Source organism: Megascapheus bottae, chromosome 26 (assembly GCF_031878675.1).
Source record: "Megascapheus bottae isolate mThoBot1 chromosome 26, mThoBot2.hap1, whole genome shotgun sequence".
Lineage (NCBI taxonomy): Eukaryota > Metazoa > Chordata > Mammalia > Rodentia > Geomyidae > Megascapheus > Megascapheus bottae.
In genome coordinates, this window is record NC_143534.1 from 7,220,211 (window position 1) to 7,245,411 (window position 25,201).

The following is a 25,201-nucleotide window of genomic DNA, read 5'->3' on the forward strand; positions in this document are numbered from 1 at the left end:
CTATAGGAGTTGAATGTCTAGATGAATTAGGGGCTTCTAAAATTCTAACTTTTTTTAAAAAAAAGTTCTTTCGTTTTAGAGATTGTTTACAGTCAGAACAAATGAAAATTGGTCATTAATTGACCCTTAGGAATATTTCTTAGGTATTTAAACCTTTATAGTTTTCAGTCTGGTTTTTGAGTATAGACATTTCTGAATATCCTAGTCAAAATGCCATCCGAACATAAATGCATATATTGAAAAAAAAGCCATTCTTTTGTAAATTAGGGAAGGAATGTCAGACCTTTAATACAAGTGGTATTTGAAAACTCATGCTTTTTATTTTTCAGCTCTGTATGAAAAAGCTGATATTAAGGCACCTGAAGATAAGAAGAAACACCTACTTATTGGTGTGTCCTCAGACCGAGGACTCTGTGGTGCTATTCACTCATCAGTTGCTAAACTGATAAAAAGTGAGGTGGCTACACTCACGGCAGCTGGAAAAGAGGTTATGGTTGTTGGAGTTGGTGATAAACTCAGGGGCATTCTCCATAGGTAAATATGCAGTTTTTGTGTATACATGGTTTACTCAGAAAGGCTTTTATTTTTTTCAGGATATATTTGAGAAAGAGAAAGTGTGTATGTGTAGACATACATATTTTACTTGTTTTCTGTTTCTTCTCCGTCCACACCAAGAGTGGGAATATCCAAAACTATTGGCTTTAATGCAAAAAGGAATCTGAGGCTTTATCATCACTGACTGAAAATGTTAGAAAAGAACAATAGTTCATTCAGATTTTAGGCAGAGAAAGGCAAAGAGTGTAAAATAAAGAGGGCCCAGTGTTTAATCCTTTTTAATTCTTTGTACTGAAGGAAAGGAATGATAAGGTACAGCTCATCTTAACCCTAAAAACTATCACCACTAACATTCCCCCATCCCCCAAACAAGACCCTTGGTAATGACACAAGCATGCCCCTGAACTATTTTGTGTGATTTCCAGTACTCATTCTGACAAGTTTCTGGTGACATTCAAAGATGTGGGAAGAAAGCCCCCTACTTTTGGAGATGCATCCGTCATTGCACTTGAGTTATTAAACTCTGGATATGAGTTTGAAGAAGGCTCTATCATCTTCAATCGATTCAGGCAAGAATCATTTAGAATTCTTGAACTCTTATATTCCTGTTTTAAAATAATTAAATGTTTAATTTTAAAATTACTGTGAGAATTACATTTGATTCTTATCACTTCTAGGTCTGTTATTTCCTACAAGACAGAAGAAAAACCCATCTTTTCTCTTGATACCATTGCAAGTGCTGGTAGGTAGTCCTAGGGCTTGAACTTGGCCCGGTTGCTGCATCTGGGTTTTTTGTGCTCAAGGCTAGCATTCTACCACTTGAGCTACAGCTCTACTTCTGGCTTTTTGGTGTTTTAATTGGAGATAAGAGTCTCACAAATTTTCCTGCCACACCTAACTTCAAACCTCTGTCCTCGGGTATCAGCCTCTTGAATAACTAGGATTGCAGGCATGAGCCACCAGCACTTGACTACTTGACTACTTTCAATTCATGATGTTAAACAGACGGCTAAATTTCTGTAATATTAAAACAAGTTCATATCCATTTCTATCTCTGAAGCTTTTTGAAATTTTTTCTTCTCAAGTTTTCAGTTGAAATTTTTATTTGACTAGTAACTGAGTGGTTAAATTGAAATAACTATAGACATTATACTGATTTTAACTGTTCACTAACTTCTCTTGAGAATAACATTGAGTTCTTGCTGTATTAGTGACCCTTTTAATCAGAAGCATCACCCTTGCTCAGTTTAGTAGTTTTTTTGTTTTTTGCCAGTCCTGGGCTTGAGCTCAGGCCCTGAGCACTGTCCTTGGACTTTCTCAAGGCTAGAACTCTACCACTTGAGACTCAGCACCATTTCCGGCTTTTTTTCAATGTATGTGGTCCCGAGGAATCGAACCTGGGTCTTTGTGCATGCTAGGCAAGCACTCTACCAGTAGGCTAAACGCCTGGCCACTAGAAGTTCTTTTAAATGTCAGTTTCCTAAAAACTACACTATCCAGTGTTTTGTTTACTAAAAACGCTAAAAACATGTTAAAGTCTGTGATGTAGAAATAAACCATGTAGAAAACAGCCGCATTCAGCTTACTGTAAAATGACTTCTGCTTGGTAATTAAAATAAAAAATTTTTAATGAAATCAATCTTCTGTACTAATCTCTGTAATTTCAAAAAAAAATTCTTATTTCAACAGAGAGCATGAGCATCTATGATGATATTGACTCAGATGTGCTGCAAAATTACCAAGAGTACAGCCTGGCCAACATCATCTACTACTCCTTAAAGGAGTCCACTACCAGTGAGCAGAGTGCCAGGATGACAGCCATGGATAACGCCAGCAAGAACGCTTCTGAAATGATAGATAAACTGACTCTGACATTCAACCGCACACGCCAAGCCGTCATCACCAAGGAGCTGATTGAAATCATCTCTGGGGCTGCTGCTCTGTAAGTAATTCTACTGTTCCTTCTGGAAGGTTGTAGTCTTCTCTTGACAGCTCATTTAACATTTAGAGGCTTACAAGTTTTTGCCTTGCTTTGTGTATTCAGGTGGAAATGATTCATTACTGAATTGTGTGTACTAAAAGATTGATGAAGATGGGATTGCTTTGATTTCTTCTGATTGTTCTAAGGAAACTGCTCAGGCTTGCTTTCTTTTTTAGAGATCTGTATCTGGTGAGCTTTCATTTTCCTAAAGTGGTAGGAACAAAAATACCTATTTATCATCATTTGAAAAATTCTCTTTGGAATTTTCTGTATTATAATCCAAACTTTCTGAGACACTGGACTAATTTTGGGTTTGTAAACCACTGAATGATAGTAGAATCCCAGGATCTTAACTATTCAATTTTCTGTATGGCTCCCATTGGTAACGTGCTTCTTTCCTTTAGAAAATGTCTTGATTATTGAGAATTTGAATATCTTATGGGCAGGGTTAAGGGATGATCTTTGAACCTGGGGCCTTACTAGGCCATTGCTACTTGGATTACACCTGGTTTCTTTGTGGGATTTTTTTTGTCCAAGTTGGCCTTGACACACAATCCTCACAATCTCTACCTCCTGAGTAGGTAGAATTATTACTACAGGTACATACCACCATGTCTGATGCATTTCAGGGTGTTTTATAGGGAAAAAAATGTACTGGATTGTGTTTTGCAAGATGAAGTGTGTGCTGAGTTGTCTTGGAACCATCTAATATTTCCTCCTAGTTGGTTATTAACTTATGCAACTTTTACCTTCTATCTTTTTTTTCATCTTTAAGCCCATTTTATACAGATCCTTGCCATTTATGTTCTAGCAGCTATGACTACAGGCAGGCACACCTGACAAAAGATACACATCCCTTTTAGAGTATTAAGTCCTTGCATGGACATGTTTTTATCACTTCTAACCAGATTGGAATCTATAGCTTTTTATGTTGAGTTGGTTTTAAAGGAATGTTTGTTTGTATTTATGTGTTATCCTCAAGGTAGCATGTAAAGACGTGGACTGTGATTAACTCGTATGGATTGCTTCTTGACCTGCTTGTTTTGTGTTTGTCTTTTTTCTTCTAATATAATAACCAGGGATTAATGGAAACCAAGTTCCATCCTCAGACAAGAGGTAAAGTTTATGCTCTCCCCATACCCCTTCAGAAAAGAAACTTGCCTGATAGAACAGAAGCTAATTTAGTGTAAGGAGATGCTAATGAGATTTGAATCAATCAGGTTTATTGTATGTAGCGGCCAATTTGTAGACGCATGTGGATGATGGTAGTTGGCTTTTTCATTTTACGTTTTTTAAGTATGTTGCAGAAAGGGATAGATAGTTAACATTATTGTGAGGAGGACTGATGATTCTCAAGCTTTCTGAGTTAGGCACCCTAAATGTCTGATCTGACGGAAGATATTTACATTTTCATCTGCTTCAATATTCATTCTGCGGTGATGCCATGAACCATGTGTCCTCTGGAAATTGTGTACTGTACAAAAAGGAGATTAAGGCAGATAACTTTTTGACAAACCTCAGGAATGGTCCCACCAACCAAAATTTGAGAGCCACAGGAACATTGTTAAATAAATTATTTTTTCTACCCCAAGTAGATGAGTTATTTTCTTGTCATAATAATGTGCTTGATTTTTACTTGTTTTGTACTTTGTTTTACAGGTGAAGAAGGAAAATTCTGCAAGCTGATTTCGTTTTTAGCTTATTGCTGTCTTTGCCAGAAGAAACCTGCTCCATTGTTTGAATTACTAAAGACAGCAAGATGTTTGTAAATTATATTACAATAAATGACTTACAATTAGAAAAATCATAGTCTCTTCTTAAATAGGTGTAGTTTTCAAAATGAGGTGGTGATATTAAGATATTTTAAAATATTAACATGTTAGCTATCACACAAAAAGAAAACCAGATCGTAAACTTACATGTTTTCCAGAACCGTCTAGATACTATCTAAATTGCTAGGTCTGTCAACTTGAGTATCCTATGACTGAATTGCTGTTATTACAAGTCCTGTTTTCTATAATTTGCTCTGTATGAACCTTTGTTTCTCTTTGTGTTTCGTATGGAACATTTGAACTTGCCGTGTTAAGTTTGAAAACTATGCAGGCACTGAACTGTTAGGACCAACTGAATAAATGTTCTTCCCACCTGTAAACCCTGCCGTCACCAGTGTCTAGCCCAGAATTTAGTTTTACTCTGTACCGTCTGCTAGCACTAGGGTCCAGCCCACAACCCAGCTTTACTGTGTTCTTGGCACTTTTCTTCACCCACCAATGGAATGATCAGGAGTAGGGCTCTTAGTAAGAGCTCTGTGTCCTATTCAGTTGTCCATAGATATTGGACTCCACTGTCCAAAGCATCTGCTTTCACACTGCAGTAGTTCTTGCTTCCCAGAATCCATTTTTCACTCTTTCCTTTCTACTTGAAAATAACAGCTTTAGAGATACAGGTCTGTTGCTATAGAAATCACCTATTAATTCCATGTTTTAATGTGTTTACAATTTAGTTGTATTCAAAGTTGTGCACCAATTCATTTTATATACTATTTCAAGATGAGTTTTTCCTAGAAGGCGTATTGACTACACACTGACTACCTGCGAGGTACTGTGGACATAGGTGTTTTTATTGTATTTCTCAATGAATGAAATGAACATGGTTTTGGTTCCTCTCCCCAAGTCTGTGGCTAAGAACAGAGAGGGAGAAAGAGAGCGATGAAATTTGTTTTTGGCTTCCATTAAATATTAGATTTAAGTTGTAGATGGGAAATCTAGTCAGACATTAGTCACCAGACCCAGTGACCTATGCTAGTATGACATTCAGGAAGACGATCAGGTGAGTCACCTTTATATAGCTAATGATTAAAACTCCTGGCATGAGTTCTATGAAATAAGAACAAACGCTTAGAAAGCAAACAAAGGCATACAGGATAAAGCCAACCTTTGGTATTACTGAAATCCCACTTCTCCCTCTGAGAGAAGGCAGACTGAAATATGACATGGGAAGAGAGAAGAACATGAAATTTTAGTTTGAATTAGGAGCTTAGCATGTACTTAGGACTTTAAAACATGGATGTTCTCTCACCTTGACCACTTCAAAGTCCCTGGAGCAGTGATGCACATTAGCAGTACAGGTCACTGTTAGAAGTAATTATGCTTTTTCAGACAGCCCACCTACTTTCAATGCCTGGTCAATGGGGGAGGCCAGCTTGGTCGCCTTGCCTGACTCAGTACTACTCTGGAGGACCATTTAGGTCACATATAAGTTGGCTAAGCCCTTCCCTGAATGCAAACCAATGGTGTCTCCTTGCCCAAGTCCTGTTTTCTTCTATTCTCTTCCCCATCCCAGCTTCCTCCCTTCCCATGTCTTCCCCTCCAATCCCTTCCCTTCATTTTCCTTCTTTACTTTCTTTATAATCCTGTTTCATGCTCTTCCCTCCCACTCCTAGGTGCAAATATATTAAAGGCTCCAGAGCAAGTACTTGCATCCCAAGAGTAGAAGATTCAAAGGTTTACAAAGATCTGTTCAAGGGTCTATGAAGATTCACTGACCTGTATCAGTAAAGCTTTTAGGATCTAATGGCTTGCCATGTAACAAATCTAAGTAAATGATTGCCCCTATGAAGAAACATGCCTGCTAGATTTCTTTGGCTTTTAGAAGCAAAGTCTGTCACACTTGGGGTTTCTTTCTGAACAGTATATTGAAGGCAGGAAAGGTGGAAAGCTGCCAATTTTGAGATGAGGTACGAAGCAGAAAAGGGTTCTGCAGTCAGTTCAGGTATCCATGCATGCTGCCTTTTTTTTACAAGGCCTGGGTAACCTGGTAGACTGTGGTATTAGAGGCATGGGTAGTGCCATGTTCATGGTAAGTTCTAAATGCTAAATTGCAATGGTACATTGCTCTAGAGTAAGGTCATGATGTGTGGGGGAAAATTCTACATCTTTTGTAAAAACAGCTCCTGGCATGGTAAATTACTGGGTGGGGACTGAGATGGAGGGTCTGATACCAAGTATAAGAACTGCTCTCCCACCACCTCAGCTATAGGGGAGGCTGAGGGCAGAATCAATCACTTGAGCCCAGGAATCTGAGGCCAGCCTACGCAGTATAGCATGACTGATTCAAAGAACAAAAACAAAACAAAATTTCCTAGCCAATATTTAAAGCTCCCTATCAGATCATCCCAACCTCAGGCGGCTTGGAAAGACCTGGCAATACTCTGCTAGAAGTTTCTGCAGCAGACAACCATTCAAGCAACCAGAACTCCCAGCAAACTTCAGGCAAACAAACAGGTTACATAGTCCATGTCATGTATTCTGATTAGTATTTGACTCTAGGAAATAAAGGAGTTCCTCACATCCTGGTGAGGTCACAGTGCCTGGAAATTCGGAAATGGCACATCAAGGTCCCCATGTGTGTGTGTGCTGCAAGGATGTTTTACCAGAAAAGAAAGAGGAGAGAGGACAGTTTCTGGCGTGTGCTTCTATTTTCTTTTTTTTAATAAATTACACAGCACTAGGCATTCACAGCCTCCAAAGGAGGATGCTTTTATAAAGGGGTGGTACACAAAAGCCGATGCCTCGGTGCCTCTGATTATGTAAAATAATATTTGAAATTAATTTTTTTTAGAAAAGATGTTAGAAGAGACGGGTTGGGTGGAAGGGGAAGAACAGCCTAAAGCAACAGGAGGAAAAGAGGCGACAGTTTAAAAAGTGTACTCAATCCCTGGCTTACGGGACTGTAAGCCCTGCGTACCTCAATCCCCTTTACAATAATAAAAAAACAGTTTTAAAGGGGAAATCTACTCATGTGGATTACCGTCATTACGCGGGCACAGGGACACCTTCCATTCCGGCTCGTTACGGGGGACGCCGCTGAGCCGACTGGAGCTCCGCCCCCCGGGCCTCCGCCGCCCCGGGCCCGGCCCGCGCTCCCGGAAGCACCGCGCTTTCCCAGGACGCCGCCCCTCCGGCGACGCGACCGCGTCCCAAGCGCATGCACTCGCTCCCTCTTTGGCCCCCGGGAACGCGGACGGCCCCCTCTCGCTCGACGCCGGCCCCATGCGCCCCCCTCGGGACCCCAGCAGCAGCACCTGCTCGTCCCGGAGCTCAGCCACCAACAGGGCTCAGCCCGTCCGTTTCCGGTGACCCCTCCCAAGGCCCGAGAATCGATAGCGAAACGCTCGCTCTGCTCCCTCCCCCCCCCCACACACGGGGCGGAGCTTTCGCCTCGGCGCTGTCGGCATTCGTCTAGTGCTGCCTCCCTCCGGCGGCCTTCCAGCGGGAGGCGGAGCGAGTCCAAAATGGCGGCTCTCAGGCTGGCGCGCTCGGTGCTGCCGGGGCTTTGAGGTGGTCGCCCGAGGGTCGGGGTTGGGAGGCGGGAGAGGGCCAGTGTCCCCGCCGCGGGACACGGGGCGGAGGGGGGCCCCCGAGGATGAACCGGAGGCCCCGCTGAGGCCCGGCGGCGGCGGGGGGCTGGAGCGCGGCGTCCGCCAGGGCTGCGGCGGCGGCGGCGGCGGCGGCGGCGGCGGCGCCCGTCCACGCAGCGGGATGTGCGAGAGTTACTCCCGGTCGCTGCTGAGGGTCTCGGTGGCGCAGATCTGCCAGGCGCTGGGCTGGGACTCGGTGCAGCTCAGCGCCTGCCACCTCCTCACCGACGTGCTGCAGCGCTACCTGCAGCAGCTGGGCCGGGGCTGCCACCGGTACTCGGAGCTCTGTGAGTACCGGGCAGGGGAGGGAGGGCTCGCGGGGACGTCCCCAGCCCCGAGCGCACGCCGGGCATCCCGCCCCACCCCGCCCGCCCACTTCCCGCCCGCTGCCCCGCCGCCCCTCTTCATTGTCTGGCCGTCGGAGGGGAACGGTCCCCGCCCCCCGCCCCGGACCCCCGCTCCGGGGTCCTCCCCCCCCCCCGCCTCTTCCCGCCCGCCAACGACTGCAACTAGTTGTCACCGGCGCTCCGTCTACCGGCCGCTCCTGACTCGACCGGCCGTCCCCGAGCGCCCGCCGCCGCCGCCGCCGCTGCCGCCCCGGTTGACAGCTCCCCGCCCGCGCCGGCCCGCCGCTCGCTCGCTCGCTCGCTCTCCCCTCCGGATCGGCTGCTCCCTCTTCCCTTCACACTCTTTCTCCAGTGCTGCCAAGTCTGTCACTTCCACGGCTTGACAGTCCCTTTCGAATGACTTTCCGGGGTAACCCGTCGATTGCCCCCCCCCCACCCACCCACCTCTTCCCTCGGCCCCCACCCCCCTTCCTTATCTGTCAGTGCTCTGATACCAGAGCGTGGTTAAGCAGAGGTCCCGCAGGTAATCTGCTACTTTTTCGAGGTAAATCCGGGCTGCGATCCATGCATGGATGGACGGATGGATGGACGGATGGGTGGATGGATGGATGGGTGGATGGATGGGTGGATGGATGGATGGATGGATGGATGGATGGGTGGATGGATGGGTGGATGGATGGGTGGATGGGATGGATGGATGCATGGATTTCAGTGCCCATCTGGAAGTGTTTATAACAGGTCGTTGGAAAGATTTTAGTAGCTGCCCACTGTGTTGTTTACGTGCTTTCGCACCAGTGTGCGCACATGTCTTTATGTAGTGTGTGTGTGTGTGTGTGTGTGTGTGTGTGTGTGTTGGGAGGGTATCGTTTATTCAGATGTCAGGTTCAGCTTATGATTGTAAGCTGGAACACTTGATGAAGTGTTTCATAAGGTACTTGGTTTTGTGACCGAGAGCTGGTGACATGTAATTGCAACCCTAGCTACTCAGGAGGAGAGGATCCGAAGATTGTAGTTCAAAACCAGCCTGGGCAGGATAATCTGTGAGATTCTTTTCTCTCTCCAGTTATCTGTCAAAAAGCCAGAAGCAAGCTGGGGCTCAAATGGTCGAGCGCCAGTTTTGAGCAAAAATCCTAAGGGTCAGTGCTCGGGCCCTGACCTCAAGCCTCAGGACTAGAACATGCACAAAAATACTTGGTTTTGTTTAAAGCGATTTCTAAATTTAAAAAGTGAAGTCTGGGGCCGGGAGTTTGGCCTAGTGGTTAAAGTGCTTGCCTAGCATGCACAAAGACCCGGGTTCCATTCCTTGGTACCACATACATAGAAAAAAGCCGGAAGTGGTGCTGAGGCTCAAGTGGAAGAGCTCTAGCCTTGAGAAAGTCCAAGGACAGTGCTAAGGCCCTGAGCTCAAGCCCAGGACTGGCAAAAAAAAAAAAAAAGTGAAGTCTGGCACCAGTAGCTCCCACGTGTAAAAAGACTGAGATCTGAGGATCCTGATTCAAAGCCATACCAGGCAAGAAAGTCTGTGAGTCTGTTAACTCTAACCACCAAAAAGCCAGAAATGGACTTGAGACTCAAGTGATAAGTAGGTCCCATTTATGTGCTGCCAGAGTAATCTGTCCATGGGACAGATGGGATCGTGTGCACCATACAAATCTAAAACTGTTATTCTTCTGAAAAATATTTCAGTTGCACTCCGTTTGTCATAGCTAAAATTCTAAACTTTTAGCAGCACACTTTTCCCATTGTAAGCTAGCATTTTTCTTATCTTCTGCTACCCTGCCATACTAATCTGCCACCATGCTGAGCTACCTGCCTTTTCAAGACATCTTAAGCCTGTATGCATGCTGCTTCTTTGAGTGTCCTGCACCCCTGGTCCACTGTACTGCTTATATTTTGATATTCACTTATCATCTGCTATAGGGGACTCATGTTGTCTGCTCTCATAATTCCATTCATTTTTCCCATATGTTATTTATCACTTTGTTTTGTAATTGTTCATGCATGTTTCTTTTCCCTCCCTAGGAAGCAAAATGCTTTTATCTGTGTTCTCTAATCTTATAAAAGGCCAAAATACAATAAAAACTGAGGAAATACTTGTTGGATAAATGAATGAGCTGATGATCCACTACCATAATAGTTATTTATTGGCTTCACTTCTTGAGTGCCTACAATCTTTGAAGCATATTTCGAATGCTTGATTTCACTGATACTTCTAATTGGGATCTTTAAAATAGAGTTCATTCATTGGCAGAATATTCTTTTTTTTTTTCCTTCAGGTCCCCTCTCCATAATCCTCAAGTATATTGTTACCAATTATGGGTGGTCCAGATTATGATTTTTGTTACCTTGTCTTCTAAATACTTTTTTTTTTCTTTTTTGCCAGTCCTGGCTTGGACTCAGGACCGTCCTTCAGCTTTCTCAAGGCTAGAGCTCTACCACTTGAACCACAGCACCACTTTCAGCTTTTTCTGTGTATGTGGTACCAAGGAATCAAACCTAGATCTTCATGCATGCTAAACAAGCACTCTACCACTACGCCAAACTGCCCTTAGCCATATATTTGACAGAATAGATTATATCTTTGACATATTTTAAAATTGAATTCTGTAACCTGAGGTTACTATTATGTAATCATTTTTATATTCCGCCCCTTTAGATGCTTTTTTTTTTTTTTTTAATGAATGGCATTGTGGTTACTGGACTTTAACTTGGGACTTCAAGCTTCCTTGGCTTTCTTTCTCATGACTAGAGCTATACCACTTGAGCCACACCTCCTACCCAGCTTTTTCTGGTTAATTAAAGGTTTAGTTTCTTTTGTTTTCCTATCGCCCTACTCCTTGAGCCACATTGCCACTTCTGGTTTTCTAGTGGTTAATTGGTGATAGTAGTCTCACAGAACTTAGTGCCTGGGCTGGCTTTGAACTAGGATCCTCAGATCTCAGCCTCCAGAGTTGCTAGGATTACAGGCATGAGCCACTGCACCTTTTTTGTAATGAGAACTGCATATTAACTCAGCCCTGCACTGGGTGGTATAAAATTACTAAGATATTGTCTCTGCTCATAGGGTGTGTACAAGGATATCAGAATGTTAACACAAACTAATGGCATCTGAAGCTAATATTCTCAAGTATTAATTCAACAAATAATGAATTTAAAATTTTCCTAGGTTAACAGTTTCCTCAGGTATTCAGGGGCATATATTTTGGTATGTGCAGAAATTGTATTGCATGTGGAATATGTGTCCTGTCACTGAAAACAGTCATAAATCCTTTAGAATGACTCTTTAATAAGACTAGATCTGTAATAATTATTACATGGTACTGACAGTTATTGTGAAAGGAGTAAGATAAAGGAGAGATGTTTGTGGACTCTGGATTCCAGGAGTACTTTAAAGAAAAATAATTTTCTTATTCTAGGGAGAGAATAGTTAGGAAGAACTTAAAATTACAGTAGTAATCTGCCTAGTTTTCCCTTCTACAAACTTGGTTAAAATTGGTCTGAAAAACATCTATTTTCTTCTTGAAAACAGTGGGAATTGTACTCAAGATCTTGCACTTCTGAAGCAGGGAAAACAAAACAAAAAACTGTCTTAAGTAACTTTTTTTTGGGGGGGGGTGCTGTCTCTTGAGCTCTTTTACTCAAGGCTAGCGTTCTACTACATTGACTCACAACACTATTTCTGGTCTTCTGATGCATTAGAGATGAAAGTCTCATAGACTTTCCTGCCCGGCTTGACTTTGAACCATGATCTTCAGATCTCAGCCTCTTTAGTAGCTAGAATTACAGGGATGAGCCACCAGCTCCTGTTAATCTCTCATTGTGCCCAATTTATAAATTAATTCTTACCATAGACACATTAAGTATAAGAAAAAAACAGATGGGCTGGGAGTTTGGCCTAGTGGTTAAAGTGCTTGCCTAGCATGCATGGAGACCCGGGTTTGATTCCTGGGTACCATATACATAGAAAAAAGCCGGAAGTGGTGCTGAGGCTCAAGTGGTAGAGCTCTAGCCTTGAGAAAATCCAAGGACAGTGCTCAGGCCCTGAACTCAAGCCCAGGACTGGCAAAAAAAAACAGATATGCATAGGTCTCAAGTATCCATTGAGGATCTTAGAATATTGTTCCACCATAGGTGAGTGGTGACTATTCTGTACTGGTGTGACCATAGTAGGAACAACCAAGGTGAAAGGATAGATAAGCTTTAGAGTCATGCTTCCATCTACCTACTTCTAGCTAGGTACCATGTCTCACTATCTTGATATAAATGCCATCAAGTTATGAATCTACCTGAATTAATCCATTGATAAGGGTGGAGTCTTCATGTTCCAATCACTTCTTAAGGACTGGATCTACCAGCTTGGGACCCAGTCTTCAAAACAGGAGCTTTCAGATATGTGGGGACACCACATAAAGTATAACTCCAATTTTGAAGGACTAAAGGACATTTCAGATTAAAAAAAACAAAACAAAACAAAAACAACCTTGAATGGATTCATGCATCAAATCCCAGGTATTCAGAAGGGTAGGATCTGAGGATCATGGTTCAAAGTCATCTCGTGAAGAAAAGGGTACAAGACTCCATTTCCCGTTAACTAGCCAGATGTTAGGATGAAGATGTGGCTTAAGTGGCGCTATAGAGTGCCAGCCATGAGTAAACAAACTGAGCAAGGGCTTGGTTGAGGGGCTGAGTTTAAGCTCCAGAACTGGCATGTGTAAGTGTATGGATATGTGTATATATACAATGTGTATAATAAGTAATATGATTATTCCAGAATTCATTAAATTTTTAGTGATTAGGTTTTAAGTAAATAGTTTAATTCTGAGCTATAGTATTTACTCAATATATTTTTCTTAACGTGTTGTGAATGTTCATTGGATTTTCCTAAAATGGTTTAATGTGATTTTAACTTGTTTCAGATGGCCGAACAGATCCAATTTTGGATGATGTTGGTGAAGCTTTCCAGCTTATGGGGGTCAGTCTGCATGAACTAGAAGACTATATTCACAATATTGAACCAGTCACCTTCCCACATCAAATTCCTTCATTTCCTGTTAGCAAGAACAATGTACTTCAGTTTCCTCAGCCTGGAAGCAAAGATGCAGAAGAAAGAAAGGAGTACATTCCTGATTACCTACCACCCATTGTATCTTCTCAAGAAGGTTTGTGGTTTGTTCCTCATATATTAGTGTCTTGGGATGAATTTTTAATCTCTTCAGGTGTACATGCTCTGCTTACATTTAAATTTTAGAAATGCAATCAAAATATTTTAATGCTGTTTACAAATTTATTCTAACCTTTAGTCTGACAAACTTGGAACTGGCATTAATAGGCAGGGTCATGGTATCAAGATTCTGTCTGATAGGGTGTTTATGTGCTTTGCAGCTTTTAAATAAGGGAGAACTGAATATGACCACAGAGAGGCCTTTCCATAGGATGGATTATTCACTGACTAGAACACCTTTGAAACAAAGGGAAAACATGGAGTAGCTCTTTTCCTTCTCCCTTATTATATTACTAATGTGAGTTGAATGCCATTGCTGTGTACTGGCAACAGTGAGTTGAGGATACTGGTACATATGTAGTACTGGTACTCTGCAGACTTGTCTCTTATTTTCTGTGTGTGTGTGTGCCCGTGCGTTTGCGTGTGCATTAGTACTGGAGCTTGAATGTAGGGCCTCATGTTCTCACTTGGCCTTTTCATTCAGGTCTGGTACTCTACCACTTGAACCACTCCTTCACTTTTAGCTTTATACTGGTAAATTGGAATAAGATTCCCATGAACTTTTTGCTTAGGATGACTTTGAATCTTAGTCTTCAGGTCTCAACCTACTGAATAGCTAGGATTACAGGAATGAGGTACGAGGGCCCAGCTACCATTCATTTTCTGTCTTTATAAGTTTGTCTGCTCTCTCAGTTCCTCTTATAAGTGTAACTGCAACCAAACAACATTTGACTTTTGGTAATTGTTTTATTTCACTTAGCATGTTGTCTTTTAGGCTAATGCATGTTGGAGAATTTGCTAGAATTTTTTTTTGGGTGGGGGAGTCCTGGGGCTTGGACTCAGGGCCTGAGGACTTGAGCTTTCCTCAAAGATAGGGCTCTACTACCTGAGCCACAGCGCCACTCTATCCAACTATCTCTGTGTATGTGGTATCAAGTAATTGAATTCGGGGCCTCATTCATACTAGGTAAGCACTCTACCACCAGGCCATGCTCCTGGCCCTTTACCTTCCTTTTTAAGACTGATAATCACTGTTAAACTTATACATGCTTATTTTTTAAAAAGTCTTGATTGTTTCTCCCTTTCCACTTTTGTGCAGAGTACTGTTATGAACATTGGTGTTTGTGTTCATATATATCTGTTTAAGTCCCTGTTTTTGATCCTTTTGGACATAAGCCCAGCAGTGGAATTGCTGGATAATTGCTGAATAGTATCTAATTTTGTTTAAGTGTTGGGGATTGAATCCAGGGTCTTGTACATGCTGAGCACATGCTGTAGCACTGACTTATCTAGCCTTAAATGTTGAGGAGGTCCCCACACTATTTTCTTTAACAGCTTGTCACCGTTTTACCTTCTCAACAGCAATACTCAAGTGTTACATTCCTTACGGTTCATGCTCCACTTTAAAAGTATTTTGAAGTGTTAACCTCTTTGTTTCATGGACTGGATTTAAACTTGGCATACATGGCTTTATACTCTGTGTTTTCATTCTGTCTCATGGGAAACACTGAGTAAATGTTGAACCTAAGCTGTAGAGCATTGTTGTGAACTGTTGGATCACTGCTGAGCTCAGGGCTTTGGGTATAGTATAAGACTGGTCAGTACACTACTGACTAGAGATAGTGCTATAATTCAATGTGCTGAGGATGAAGTGATGTATCTGTGCTTGTCCATAGCCACAGTAGATAATGAAAGACTCTGTAATCGTCTGGAAAGTTACCAGACTTTTTAATTTGTGCCAGTTGGGAATAGACTGCTCAGTAACTTAGCGCTTTCCCACTTCAAGTTTTGGAGATTAATTCTGACTGACATCAGGAATCATGATCGATAGGGTCTGTGATAATGTTTGCAGCAAAATATACTTTCAGAAAATGATTTTGAACTTATAAAACACTATGTTTAGGGTCTTGGCTATGCAAATTTCTTTTTCTCCTTCTGTCCAATTCTCTGTCCTTATGCACAGAAAATCTTGGAAACCTGCTCGGTCATTCCTTTAGTAACTGTTTAATTTTTTACCCTCAAGCCCACCTTTGAATTCATTTGTAGGTAGGGACTTTATTACCTGTCAGGAAATCTTTTTGTTTATATTTTGCCATGTAAATTGTCCTCTTTAAATCCCTTACTGTCAGCGTTTTTGATCTTTAAACTCCAGTTCAACTTTAAATAGAATGTACTTACCTTAAACATATAATAAGCTTATTTAAATACTAGTTATCAAAGGAGGATTTCTTACATAGTAGCCCATGTTAGACTGAAAAGTACTTGGTTTTTTTGTTGTTGTTGTTGTTTTTATAAGGAAGGGTGAAAATGTCAACTGTTTGGGGGATTTCTTTCCTTATTGTCTTTAAATATGATTTGTTAAGCATCTTAGGTACCTTCATGGAATAGAAATAGGACTAAATTTTCAATCCTTAGTATGTCCTCTTTAGTTCTGAGAATTATTCATTGTGTGGTTCTGAATATTTTAGCTCGAAGTATACATAATTTTGTATACACAAAGTTTTCTAGCTTTGCTAAGAAAAAAATGAGAAGAAATCAAAGCTAGAAGAAAACTTGAGGCAAGAAGCTAAAGAAAACTTATTACTATATAAATGCATTAGTGCCCTTATATATTAAGTGCATCAGTTATTTTACAATGATATGAGATCAATAGTTTTACATCTGTGAATTAAATAGTGCTCAAATTTAGCAGAGATAACTTATGTGCATTATTAAATGGTGTGGCTCTTAGCTATAACTATCTTCTCCGTGTTAAAAAAAAAAATTGAGTCTGACCAGGTGCCAGTGCGTCCCACCTACAATCCTACACAGGAGGCTGAGATCTGAGGATTATTATTCAAGGCCAGTCCAGGAAGGAGAAGTAGCCACCAAAAAAACTGGAATTATAGCTCAAAGTGGTAAAGGGCTAGCTTTGAGCAAAAAAGGTCAAAGACCTTGCCCAGGGCTGACATCATTTAAATAAATAAATAAACAAATTTTACTTCACATCCTTTATGATTTTTAGAGCTTTATAAACTGTTTTGTGGTTTATGTGTACTATTAAGCCCCCTATTTAGTAATTGAATGTTTAAATAATTCAGAGTTTTGTTGTCTTTTAAGAAAATTTGAACTCACTAAGTCAGTGACTTAGCTCAGTGATAGTGCATTTCCTCATATGTGCAAGGCCCTGTATTTGATCCCTAGTACCACAAAATGAAAGAAAGAAGAAAGAAGACAATGTTGGGTTACTCTTTTTTTTTTCTTGCTTAGTTCTGAGATTAGAACCCATATATTAAGTACATATTCTATCATTAACCAATACCCTAGCCCCTAAATTAATCTTAATCCCTTTTTGTGTGTCACTGTTATATACCTAACTTGCATTTATTTATTTATTTAGAGAATTTTTGTTAATATGCTATATCCCTAACTAAACCAAAGTGAACTTCTTAATTATAATCTATTCTTGATTTACTTTAGAGCATCCAGATATACATTAGAGTTATCAAGCCAGGCACTAGTGGCTCACATTTATAATCCTCTCTATTCTGGAGCCTTAGATCAGGAGGGTTATTATTCAAGGGATGGCCCAGACATAAACTAGAGATCTCATCCCAATCAGCAGCTGGACCTGGTAGTAAACGCCCTTCATCCTAGCTAGATGAGGAATGTAAATAAACATATTCTGTCCATAGGCATATCCAGAGACCCTCTTTAACAAATAACAAAAGCAAAAATGGATTGGAGACATGACTCAGGAGAAAGAGCCCCTGTTTGACAAGTGTAGGACCTTGAGATTCCTGGTACTAACAAAAAAGAAGTAATTATGTTATACAAATGCTGTTTCTTTTTCTATGTCTTCGTGCTGCTGCTAGATCTTAAACACACTGCCCTTGCTTAGATTTTTCACCCATGGATAGCATTCTGAATGGCACTCTCCTACTTGAGCCACTATTTCTGGCTTTTTGCTGGCTAATTGGAGATAAGAGTCTCCCATATTTGTCTGCCAGGCTCTCTAATTCAAGATTCTCAGATCTCAGCCCCTTGAGTAGCTAAGATTATAGATCCTGGCTTAAATATTGTTTCTTTTTTTTTTCTTTTATTATGCCAGTTCTGGAGCTTGAACTCAGGGCTTGGGCACTGCCCCAGAGCTCTCTTTTGCTCAAAGCTAACATTCTGCCACTTGAACCACAGTTCTACTTCAGATTTTTCAGTAGTTAATTGGAGATGAGAGTCTCACAGATTTTTCCTGCCCAGGCTGGCTTTGAACCTTGATTTTCAGATCTTAGGCTCCTTAGTAGCTAGGATTACAGATGTTGAACCTGTTACCAGAACCAAGTTAAAAGCTGTTTCTTATTTCAGCTAATCTGTATTATATAAGGGACATAAACACAACACATACATAAGGTTCATAAAGATATAATAGCTGATAGTATGATAAGATACTTATCAAAATCTTTTAGGCTTGAAAAGGTTATAGAATGTAATTCTGAAATTATCGTTTTTTTAAAAATATAGTCACAACAGTCATGTTAATATTACCCACCTGAATTTTTGTTAATGTGTACAACATGTTGGAAAGTTGCTAGTATTCTGATCAGTAGTGCAGTTTGGCATGTCCAAACAAGACATGGTTCAGCAAGTTCTTTGTTGAATTTGGTCAGAATTAAAGTTCTGAGTGTTATAGTGAATATGTTACGGTAAATGCCTGAAGTGGTATTATGGGTAGTAAAAAACAAACAAACATAGACATAATAGAATCCTTCAGTTGTGGTGGCCCTTATTAAATTTGTTGTTTCCCCAGCTATTGTTATTTTTCTGAACTTTACATTTATTTCCTTTAATATAGATACAATACTGTCTACTCTTTTGATGTTAAAGAGAATTCGAGATGCAGTTTGTAAGACATTTATGTATGTGGTAGGAGGAATGGAACCCAAAGAATTCATTCTTATTTGATAGAATTACAACTGTAATGTCTCCAATCTCTTTAGGTTGTAGTTATGGGATTTTGTTATAGCAACAGATTATCTGTTTTCTTTTTGTTTGTGTGTTTGCTTTTGTGGTAGTAGTGGGGCTGGAACTCTGGGCCTGGGTTCTGTTGTGAGCTTTTTGCTCAAAACTGGCACTCTATCATTAGAGTTATAGCTCCACTTTCAGCTTTTTGTGGTTAGTTGGAGATAAGAGTCTTAGTAGGCTTTTCCTGCCCAAGCTTTCAAACCAAGATCCTCAAATCTCAGCCTCAGTAGCTAGGATTACAAGCATGAGCCTGCTTCATTTGCTTTCTTGAAGCAACTCTCTTAAGCTCATCAGTTACTGATTGGCTGATCTAATGTTCTTTTAAACTAACTCTAAGTGTTAAGACCAAGAAATTTACCAGCTGTCTCAGAAGCCCCCGCTGTGTGCTCAGTCCTGATCATTGTCCTTTCTTTCTGCTATCAAAAATAACCACTCTTGACTTCGTAGGATTACTTCATTACTTTAAAGATTTTCCAGCTAAATATATATCCCTAAAATCATTAATTTAATGTTCTTCACTTTTTCCAGCTCTTAAGTTCCTGAGTCTCAAAATTTTCAGGTTTCTCCCCTACATTTTTGGGGTGGGGCACTGGGATTTGAATTCTGGGCCTCATTGCTAGTCTGGTGCTCTACCACTTGAACCAGGCCTCCCTCCAAACTATGGTAGAACATTATAGTATTTGTCCCATTTTTTTGTTTTGAGTCTTTCCTTCTGCTTTCATTGTGTGTTGGGATGTGCCTTTTCAAGAAATTGTATATGTGACTACAGACATTCCTTTGACTGAGCACATTGTAAATTAAACATATTTCAAGGTGAAAAATATTTAATATGCTGTCTAATTTATTGAATATTTTAGCTTAACACTATATTGGTTGTGAACCTTTATCAGAATGTGGCTGAGGAGGGATTGTGGTTTGCTACTCCCCGCTCAGCATTTCAAGAACATTATACCACCTATCAAACAGAAAAATTCAAAATTAAATATTTGAAGTGAAATTCCTACTAAATTTAAATCACTTTTTACCATTATAAAGTCAGAAATATTCTAAGTTGGCAATTGCTAAATTGGAATTTTCTGTATATTCTTTTAACCTAATATCAGGTTTTAACTTGCTCCCTCTTCTGTTCTTTTTGTGTAATGTTCAAAAATATGGTAACTTACTTGGTGATATTTTCTGTCCTTGTTTTTCTTTGCCACTTCACTTTGCATCTTCTCTTTCCCTTATGTCATCTCTCTTTACAGCTTACAGTGGACTTGAAGAAAGAAGGATTTGCCTAATGTTTTGATATTATTTGAAAATATAGATGAGGATATTTAAGGGGAAACAGTAGATCTCAAAACTCTTTGAGCATCAGAGGTTTCTAATCTAGTATACAATAAAGAATGATGAAATCAATATTTTCAAGTGTAGGGAAGAAGATGAGTTATTTAGTAAATGCTGGTATCATGAGAAAAATGGACTCCAAGGAGGAGATAGCATTGGGAGAGATTCCAGATAGAACTCCACACATTCATCCAGGATCTGGTGGTTGTAGACAAGAATACTAAGAGATAGCAAGAGTGCAAGCTCTTGAGGCTGTGTGGATATTCAAGCATAGGAATAGCCAGATCTTAAAACAGACCAGCTAGATCTGGAGTTAAATTTTACAATGGGCCCTCATATCTATCAGGGAATCATTATCCCAGATTTTCGTTGGATTTTCAGAAATGGAGATAAGGTAGAGCTCTAGATTACATAGTGTGTTAGAACCACATACTGGGATGAACTTGGATGTGATTGTGGGATACTGACAGCAGATACACTGTATTTAGAAATGGACCATGGTCTTGAGTTTCTGAAAAAGTGCCTCCCACTGTGTCCCAAGTTAGATGTAGGCTCTTATTGTCTCTTTCTCTCTCTTTTTATTTTAGTGTATTCAAAGGTAGCCCTATTTTATATGTGAATTCATATTCATATTTGAGGTCTTAGAACAAAAATGTCTGAAAAAATATAAAATTTGGGGGCCACTCTCATGGCCTAGTGATAGATTGCTCATCTAGCATGCACAAAGCCCTGGGTTTGATTCCTTGGTACCACATACACAGAAAAAGCTGGAAGTGGTGCTGTGGCTCAAGGTTAGACCATTAGCCTTAAGAAAGCCCAAGGATAGTGCCCAGGTCCTGAGTTAAAACCTCAGAACTGGGGAAAAAAAATATATATGTATATTTATGTCTATATGTATGTATAATTGGTTGTTAGATGAGATTAAATATTAGCCTTCAGATTTTTTTTTAAATTAAGGCTTAAAGTTATATATCAAAATGCATTTGTACAGTGATACTTAACATCCAGTATAATTAAGTGGTTAACTACCAAAGAGTTAAGACTTGGCATTTCATTGAATTATGACAGTTTAAAGCATTTTCACTTCCTCCAATATATGGTATATCAATTAAGTGGGAATAGTTATTCTTAAATTGGAAAGCATTTTATCTAGACAATTAGGAATAACTACCTCCATGGGAATATATATGTGTGTGTGTGTACATATATTTGTTGTTGTTGTTAGTCGTGAGACTTGAACTCTGGCCTGGGCATTGTCCCTGAGCTTTTCAGCTCAAGGCTACTGCCCCACCCCTTGAGCCACAGTACCACTTCTGGTTTTCTGGTGGTTAATTGGAGATAAGAGTCTTATGGACTTTAGTGCCTGGGCTGATTGTGAACTGTGATCCTCAGATCTCAGTCTCCTGAGTAGCTAAGATTACAGGTGTGAGCCATTACACCCGGCTTGGATTTTTATAATTAAGTGAGATATAAATGAAAATGTTTATTCAAGTAGATATTGAATATGTTTGGGGTCAGGCTCATATTTACAAGGTTTTTTTGTTGTTGTTTTCCTCCTGATAACCTCAGTACCAAGGACAGTGGCTTTCTTCTCACTTGTCTTGAAAATTCAAAGTGCAATAAATATATGTCTGTGATAACATCTCAAATTTCCTTGGAATTCTAGCATATTGTGTAAGTGCTATGGCACATAGTAAGACTTATTTGTATCTGCCCAGGGATTTTTCTGCCATCTACTTGAGTGAGAGATTGCTTTTCCTTTCTTAAGGGAATAGACCAGAACTTACTTAGCTCAGTATTGGAAAGCAAATTAGCCATGAGAAAAATCAAATAGAGATGTGAATGTGTAAATTGTGTTTGCCAGATCTTTATTTTTTGTCTTGAAGTGTGTGTGTGTGTGTGTGTGTGTGTGTGTGTGTGTGTGTGTGTGTGTGTGCATGCCTTGGAGCCTGGGCTGAAGGTCTTTTGGCACTGTCCCTTCACATTCCCACTCAAGGCTAGCACTCTACTATTTGAGCCACAATTCCACTTTGACCCTTTTCTTGTTCATTAATTAGAGTTAAGAGTGTCATAGACTTTTCTGTTGGCCAGCTTTGAACTGTGATCCCCATGTCATAGCTGCCTTAGTAGCTAGGTTTATAGGCATGAGCTCCTAGGGCCCAGCTTGCATTGCTTGTTTTTTTTGCTTTTTTTTAATTAAAAGAATATTTTAGCAATCTGCTTTTACACACACACACACACACACACACACACACACCTTTCTTTTGTATAGCCCTTAGAAATATTTAAGATTTTAAGTACTAATTATAGTCGTTTTGCTTCTAATTTTATCACAGAAGTAAACGAAGTAATGCCAGTCTCTCTTATACAGCCATGTCTGTTTTTCTATATCTGTCTTTTTGTTTTGTTTTTATTTTCACTGTTAGTTTTGTGACTGGTGCTGATTAACTGTGCTATTTTATGTTTATTAGTATTCTTTTTTCCCTGTGAAAATGATTGCAGTTCAGTAGGTGGCACTCTTTCCTTTTTTGTTAATGTTAATGAATCTCCAATTAAATGCCAAAGTATTGAGAAAGAGCATATGACTTAAAACATTCCTGCTTGTTTTAGAAAGAATAATAACAGTTTGTTCATAATGTAGCTTCTGTGGAACTTAGAATGATATGAATATACTTAATATTTATTTGCCTTGAGGAAATATCTGTCTTTGAAAGAGAATTCCTTGAAACAAAGTCCTTACGTTATTCTTTCTGAATCTCTGGATTATCTTCCCAGAATTGGAAATTATTAACCATTTTTACTTACTTTTCCTTATGAAGTTTTGTTTCTAACATTCTCCTTAAAGTCCCATTAAAATATCCTTTAGAAAATACCTCCAGCAGCTTATCTGCGTTCTTTTTTTTAAACAGTTACTATTGTTTGTTATGGTGTTTCCTTGTCCCCGTATCTTTTTTATTTTTCCTACTTTTAAAAAAATTATACATAATTTACTTATTCTCTTATTGCTAGATACTTTATTATTTTAAAATAATACAGCATCACATCAAAATATCCTTGTGCATATTTTTTACATCATTTCCTTATAATCAATTCCCAGGAGTTCTTAGGTCAAAGGTATGAACACATTTATGGTTTTTGACACATATTGCACATTGCTTTCCAAAAGAATCGTATCAACTTACAAGGCCATAATGAATGTGTGATTATACCAGTATCTTAGCAGTCTCACTGGAATTGAATTTCAAAGTATAATTTTCTTACTAGCTTAGATTAAACATTTTTGAAAGAGAGGGTCATTTTGCTTTAAAACTTTTCTCTGAAATGTGGGAACTACAAAAAACAAAGGTCTCCCAGTGGATGCTCACTGATATTATTTTGATAGTTATCCAACTCTGTGTGTATGTTTATATGTGTGTGAAGTACCTATTTCAACATAGTATGTATAATTTTATGTAAGTACTGCATTTGTCATTTGCTTTTGCACTGACAGTATACTAACCATGAACTAATATTCTTTCCTGGACAGTGCTAGGCCTAGAAGTAAATAAGAAATGCATTAAATGGACTGAAATGGTTTGGTTTGAGTGATTCTCTGTTAGTCATGATAGATGTCGGGACAAGATTATATTTGGAATAGATGGTATTAAGGATATTCAAATTTGTTAGATAATTTTGTCTGAAGTGCTGAGTATCTGTGAGTATATGTCTATGACAATTGCTGAGATTTAAAGTGAAAGTTGAGAAATTTTGTCTGCAGTAAAGATGAATATTATTCTTTCTATATACCCATATATTTTGTTATTTTGGTTGTACTAGGGACTCAATATCTCCTAGTCAATGCTTGGCAAATGCTGTTCCACTTTTGTTTGTATTTTGTTAATATAGTTTGCTTATCTTTTTGCCCATGATGGCTCAAACTCTAGGCCCTCTTGTCCCTGTCTCTTGAGTAGCTGGGATTGTAAGTGACCTCCAGCATATCTGGCCCTATGCAGTCTTTATAACCATTATTTCAAATGGCAATATACTAGGTCATCCTTGAGTGTTAAATATGTAGACTGCACTCATGAGGCCAAAGCAGGAAAATATTGAATTTGAGTCCTGTTTGGACTACATAGGAAGACCCTGTCTTAAAGATGAACAAAAAAGACATGAGGTCTGGAAATACCATCCTTTTAGTATACCTTACTTTCCCTATCAGTGCGAATGCAGATTCATAATTTTTCATTCTCTGCTTATGGTGATAAAAAACTGACATGTTTTATGATTATTAGAAAATACAAATAATGCTTAAAAATAGCGTTTTTGACTTTGATGATGAAATTGATCCTGTAAGTACAATTGTAATCTCTAGGTCTCAGTGCAAACATCCCCTATGGATCTTTCATTCTTGATAATTGATATATTTCTAAGAAAATAGTTTTGGGGCTGTGAGTTTGACCTAGTGCCTGCCTAGTATGCACGAAGACCCAGGTTCAATTCCTCGGTACCACATAAATAGAAAAAAGCCAGAAGTGGTGCTGTGGTTCAAGAGGCTCTAGCCTTGAGAAACCCCAAGGATAGTGCTCAGGCCCTGAGCCCAAGCCCTGGACTACCAAAAAAAAAAAAAAGAAGAAGAAGAAAGAAAAGAAAATAGTTTCTAATGTAGTCATTTAACAAAAGGACTTTGTTGTGCACTGATTGGATCAAGAACCTAAGCCATCTTGTTTTGAGGGAACATAAGACAATATTATAAAAATATTGTTATTATATGTCAAGATTTATATGACAAATATTTGGTGTATTTAAGTTTATAATAAGATCCGTCGTTAAAACTATTTTTCTGTTATTTATACATACTTTTGTAAATTCTGCACAAAATACTTCAAAAATATAAAGATTTCGTTAGACCCATTTGATAAATGTCAGTGGCTATTCTTCCTAATAAATTGACAGTTAAAGTAAAATGTACTTGTCCATCTGATGGCATTGTTACATTTTGACACCTTCCTTTTGTGTACAGTTCTAATTATGGTTGACAGACACAATTGGGAATAGTTAGAAAGAAATAGTAGTTTTGGACCAGTCAGCACTGGTATGAAAAACTCAGGAAGTCCCAGTGCCCTGGTGAAGGAGAAAACCTTATTTTTCATTTCCTTTCATGTGCAGTGTATTCAGATTAACTTTAAAGGAGCATGAGAGGTAGGTCAGAAGATTTTGTCTACAATTGAGCATTACCTGTGTGTGGAGCCCATCTCAGCAGGCACCCAGTCATCAACTAACAAGCTTTTCCAGGTCCCTTGACAGCTGCCAGATATCCTGTTGCAAATTAAATACAAAACAGGGATGGACTGTAGGTTTGCATTTGAAGAATTTTT

At 39.6% G+C, this 25,201-nt stretch overlaps 2 protein-coding genes across 9 annotated transcripts in view; both read left to right on the forward strand.

The window, feature by feature from the left end:
• Nucleotides 1-4,688, forward strand: part of Atp5f1c (ATP synthase F1 subunit gamma) — a 15,376-nt gene extending 10,688 nt beyond the window's left edge. For 5 of the 6 annotated variants that reach the window (XM_090318864.1, XM_090318863.1, XM_090318867.1 and 2 more), the window contains exons 4-9: nt 330-534; nt 981-1,124; nt 1,233-1,297; nt 2,245-2,497; nt 3,616-3,652; nt 4,196-4,688. In XM_090318864.1, the coding sequence (XP_090174990.1) occupies nt 330-534; nt 981-1,124; nt 1,233-1,297; nt 2,245-2,497; nt 3,616-3,622 (674 nt within the window). In that variant the 3' untranslated portion in view covers nt 3,623-3,652; nt 4,196-4,688. The remainder of the gene's footprint in view (nt 1-329; nt 535-980; nt 1,125-1,232; nt 1,298-2,244; nt 2,498-3,615; nt 3,653-4,195) is intronic. The other variant, XM_090318868.1, reaches the window with a different exon arrangement.
• A 3,109-nt stretch (nt 4,689-7,797) lies between these two features.
• Taf3 (TATA-box binding protein associated factor 3) overlaps nt 7,798-25,201 on the forward strand; it is a 118,809-nt gene continuing 101,405 nt past the window's right edge. For 2 of the 3 annotated variants that reach the window (XM_090318869.1, XM_090318870.1), the window contains exons 1-2: nt 8,038-8,242; nt 13,219-13,461. In XM_090318869.1, coding sequence (XP_090174995.1) covers nt 8,077-8,242; nt 13,219-13,461 — 409 coding nt within the window. In that variant the 5' untranslated portion in view covers nt 8,038-8,076. Of the gene's footprint in view, nt 7,876-8,037; nt 8,243-13,218; nt 13,462-25,201 lie in introns of those variants that run through there. The other variant, XM_090318871.1, reaches the window with a different exon arrangement.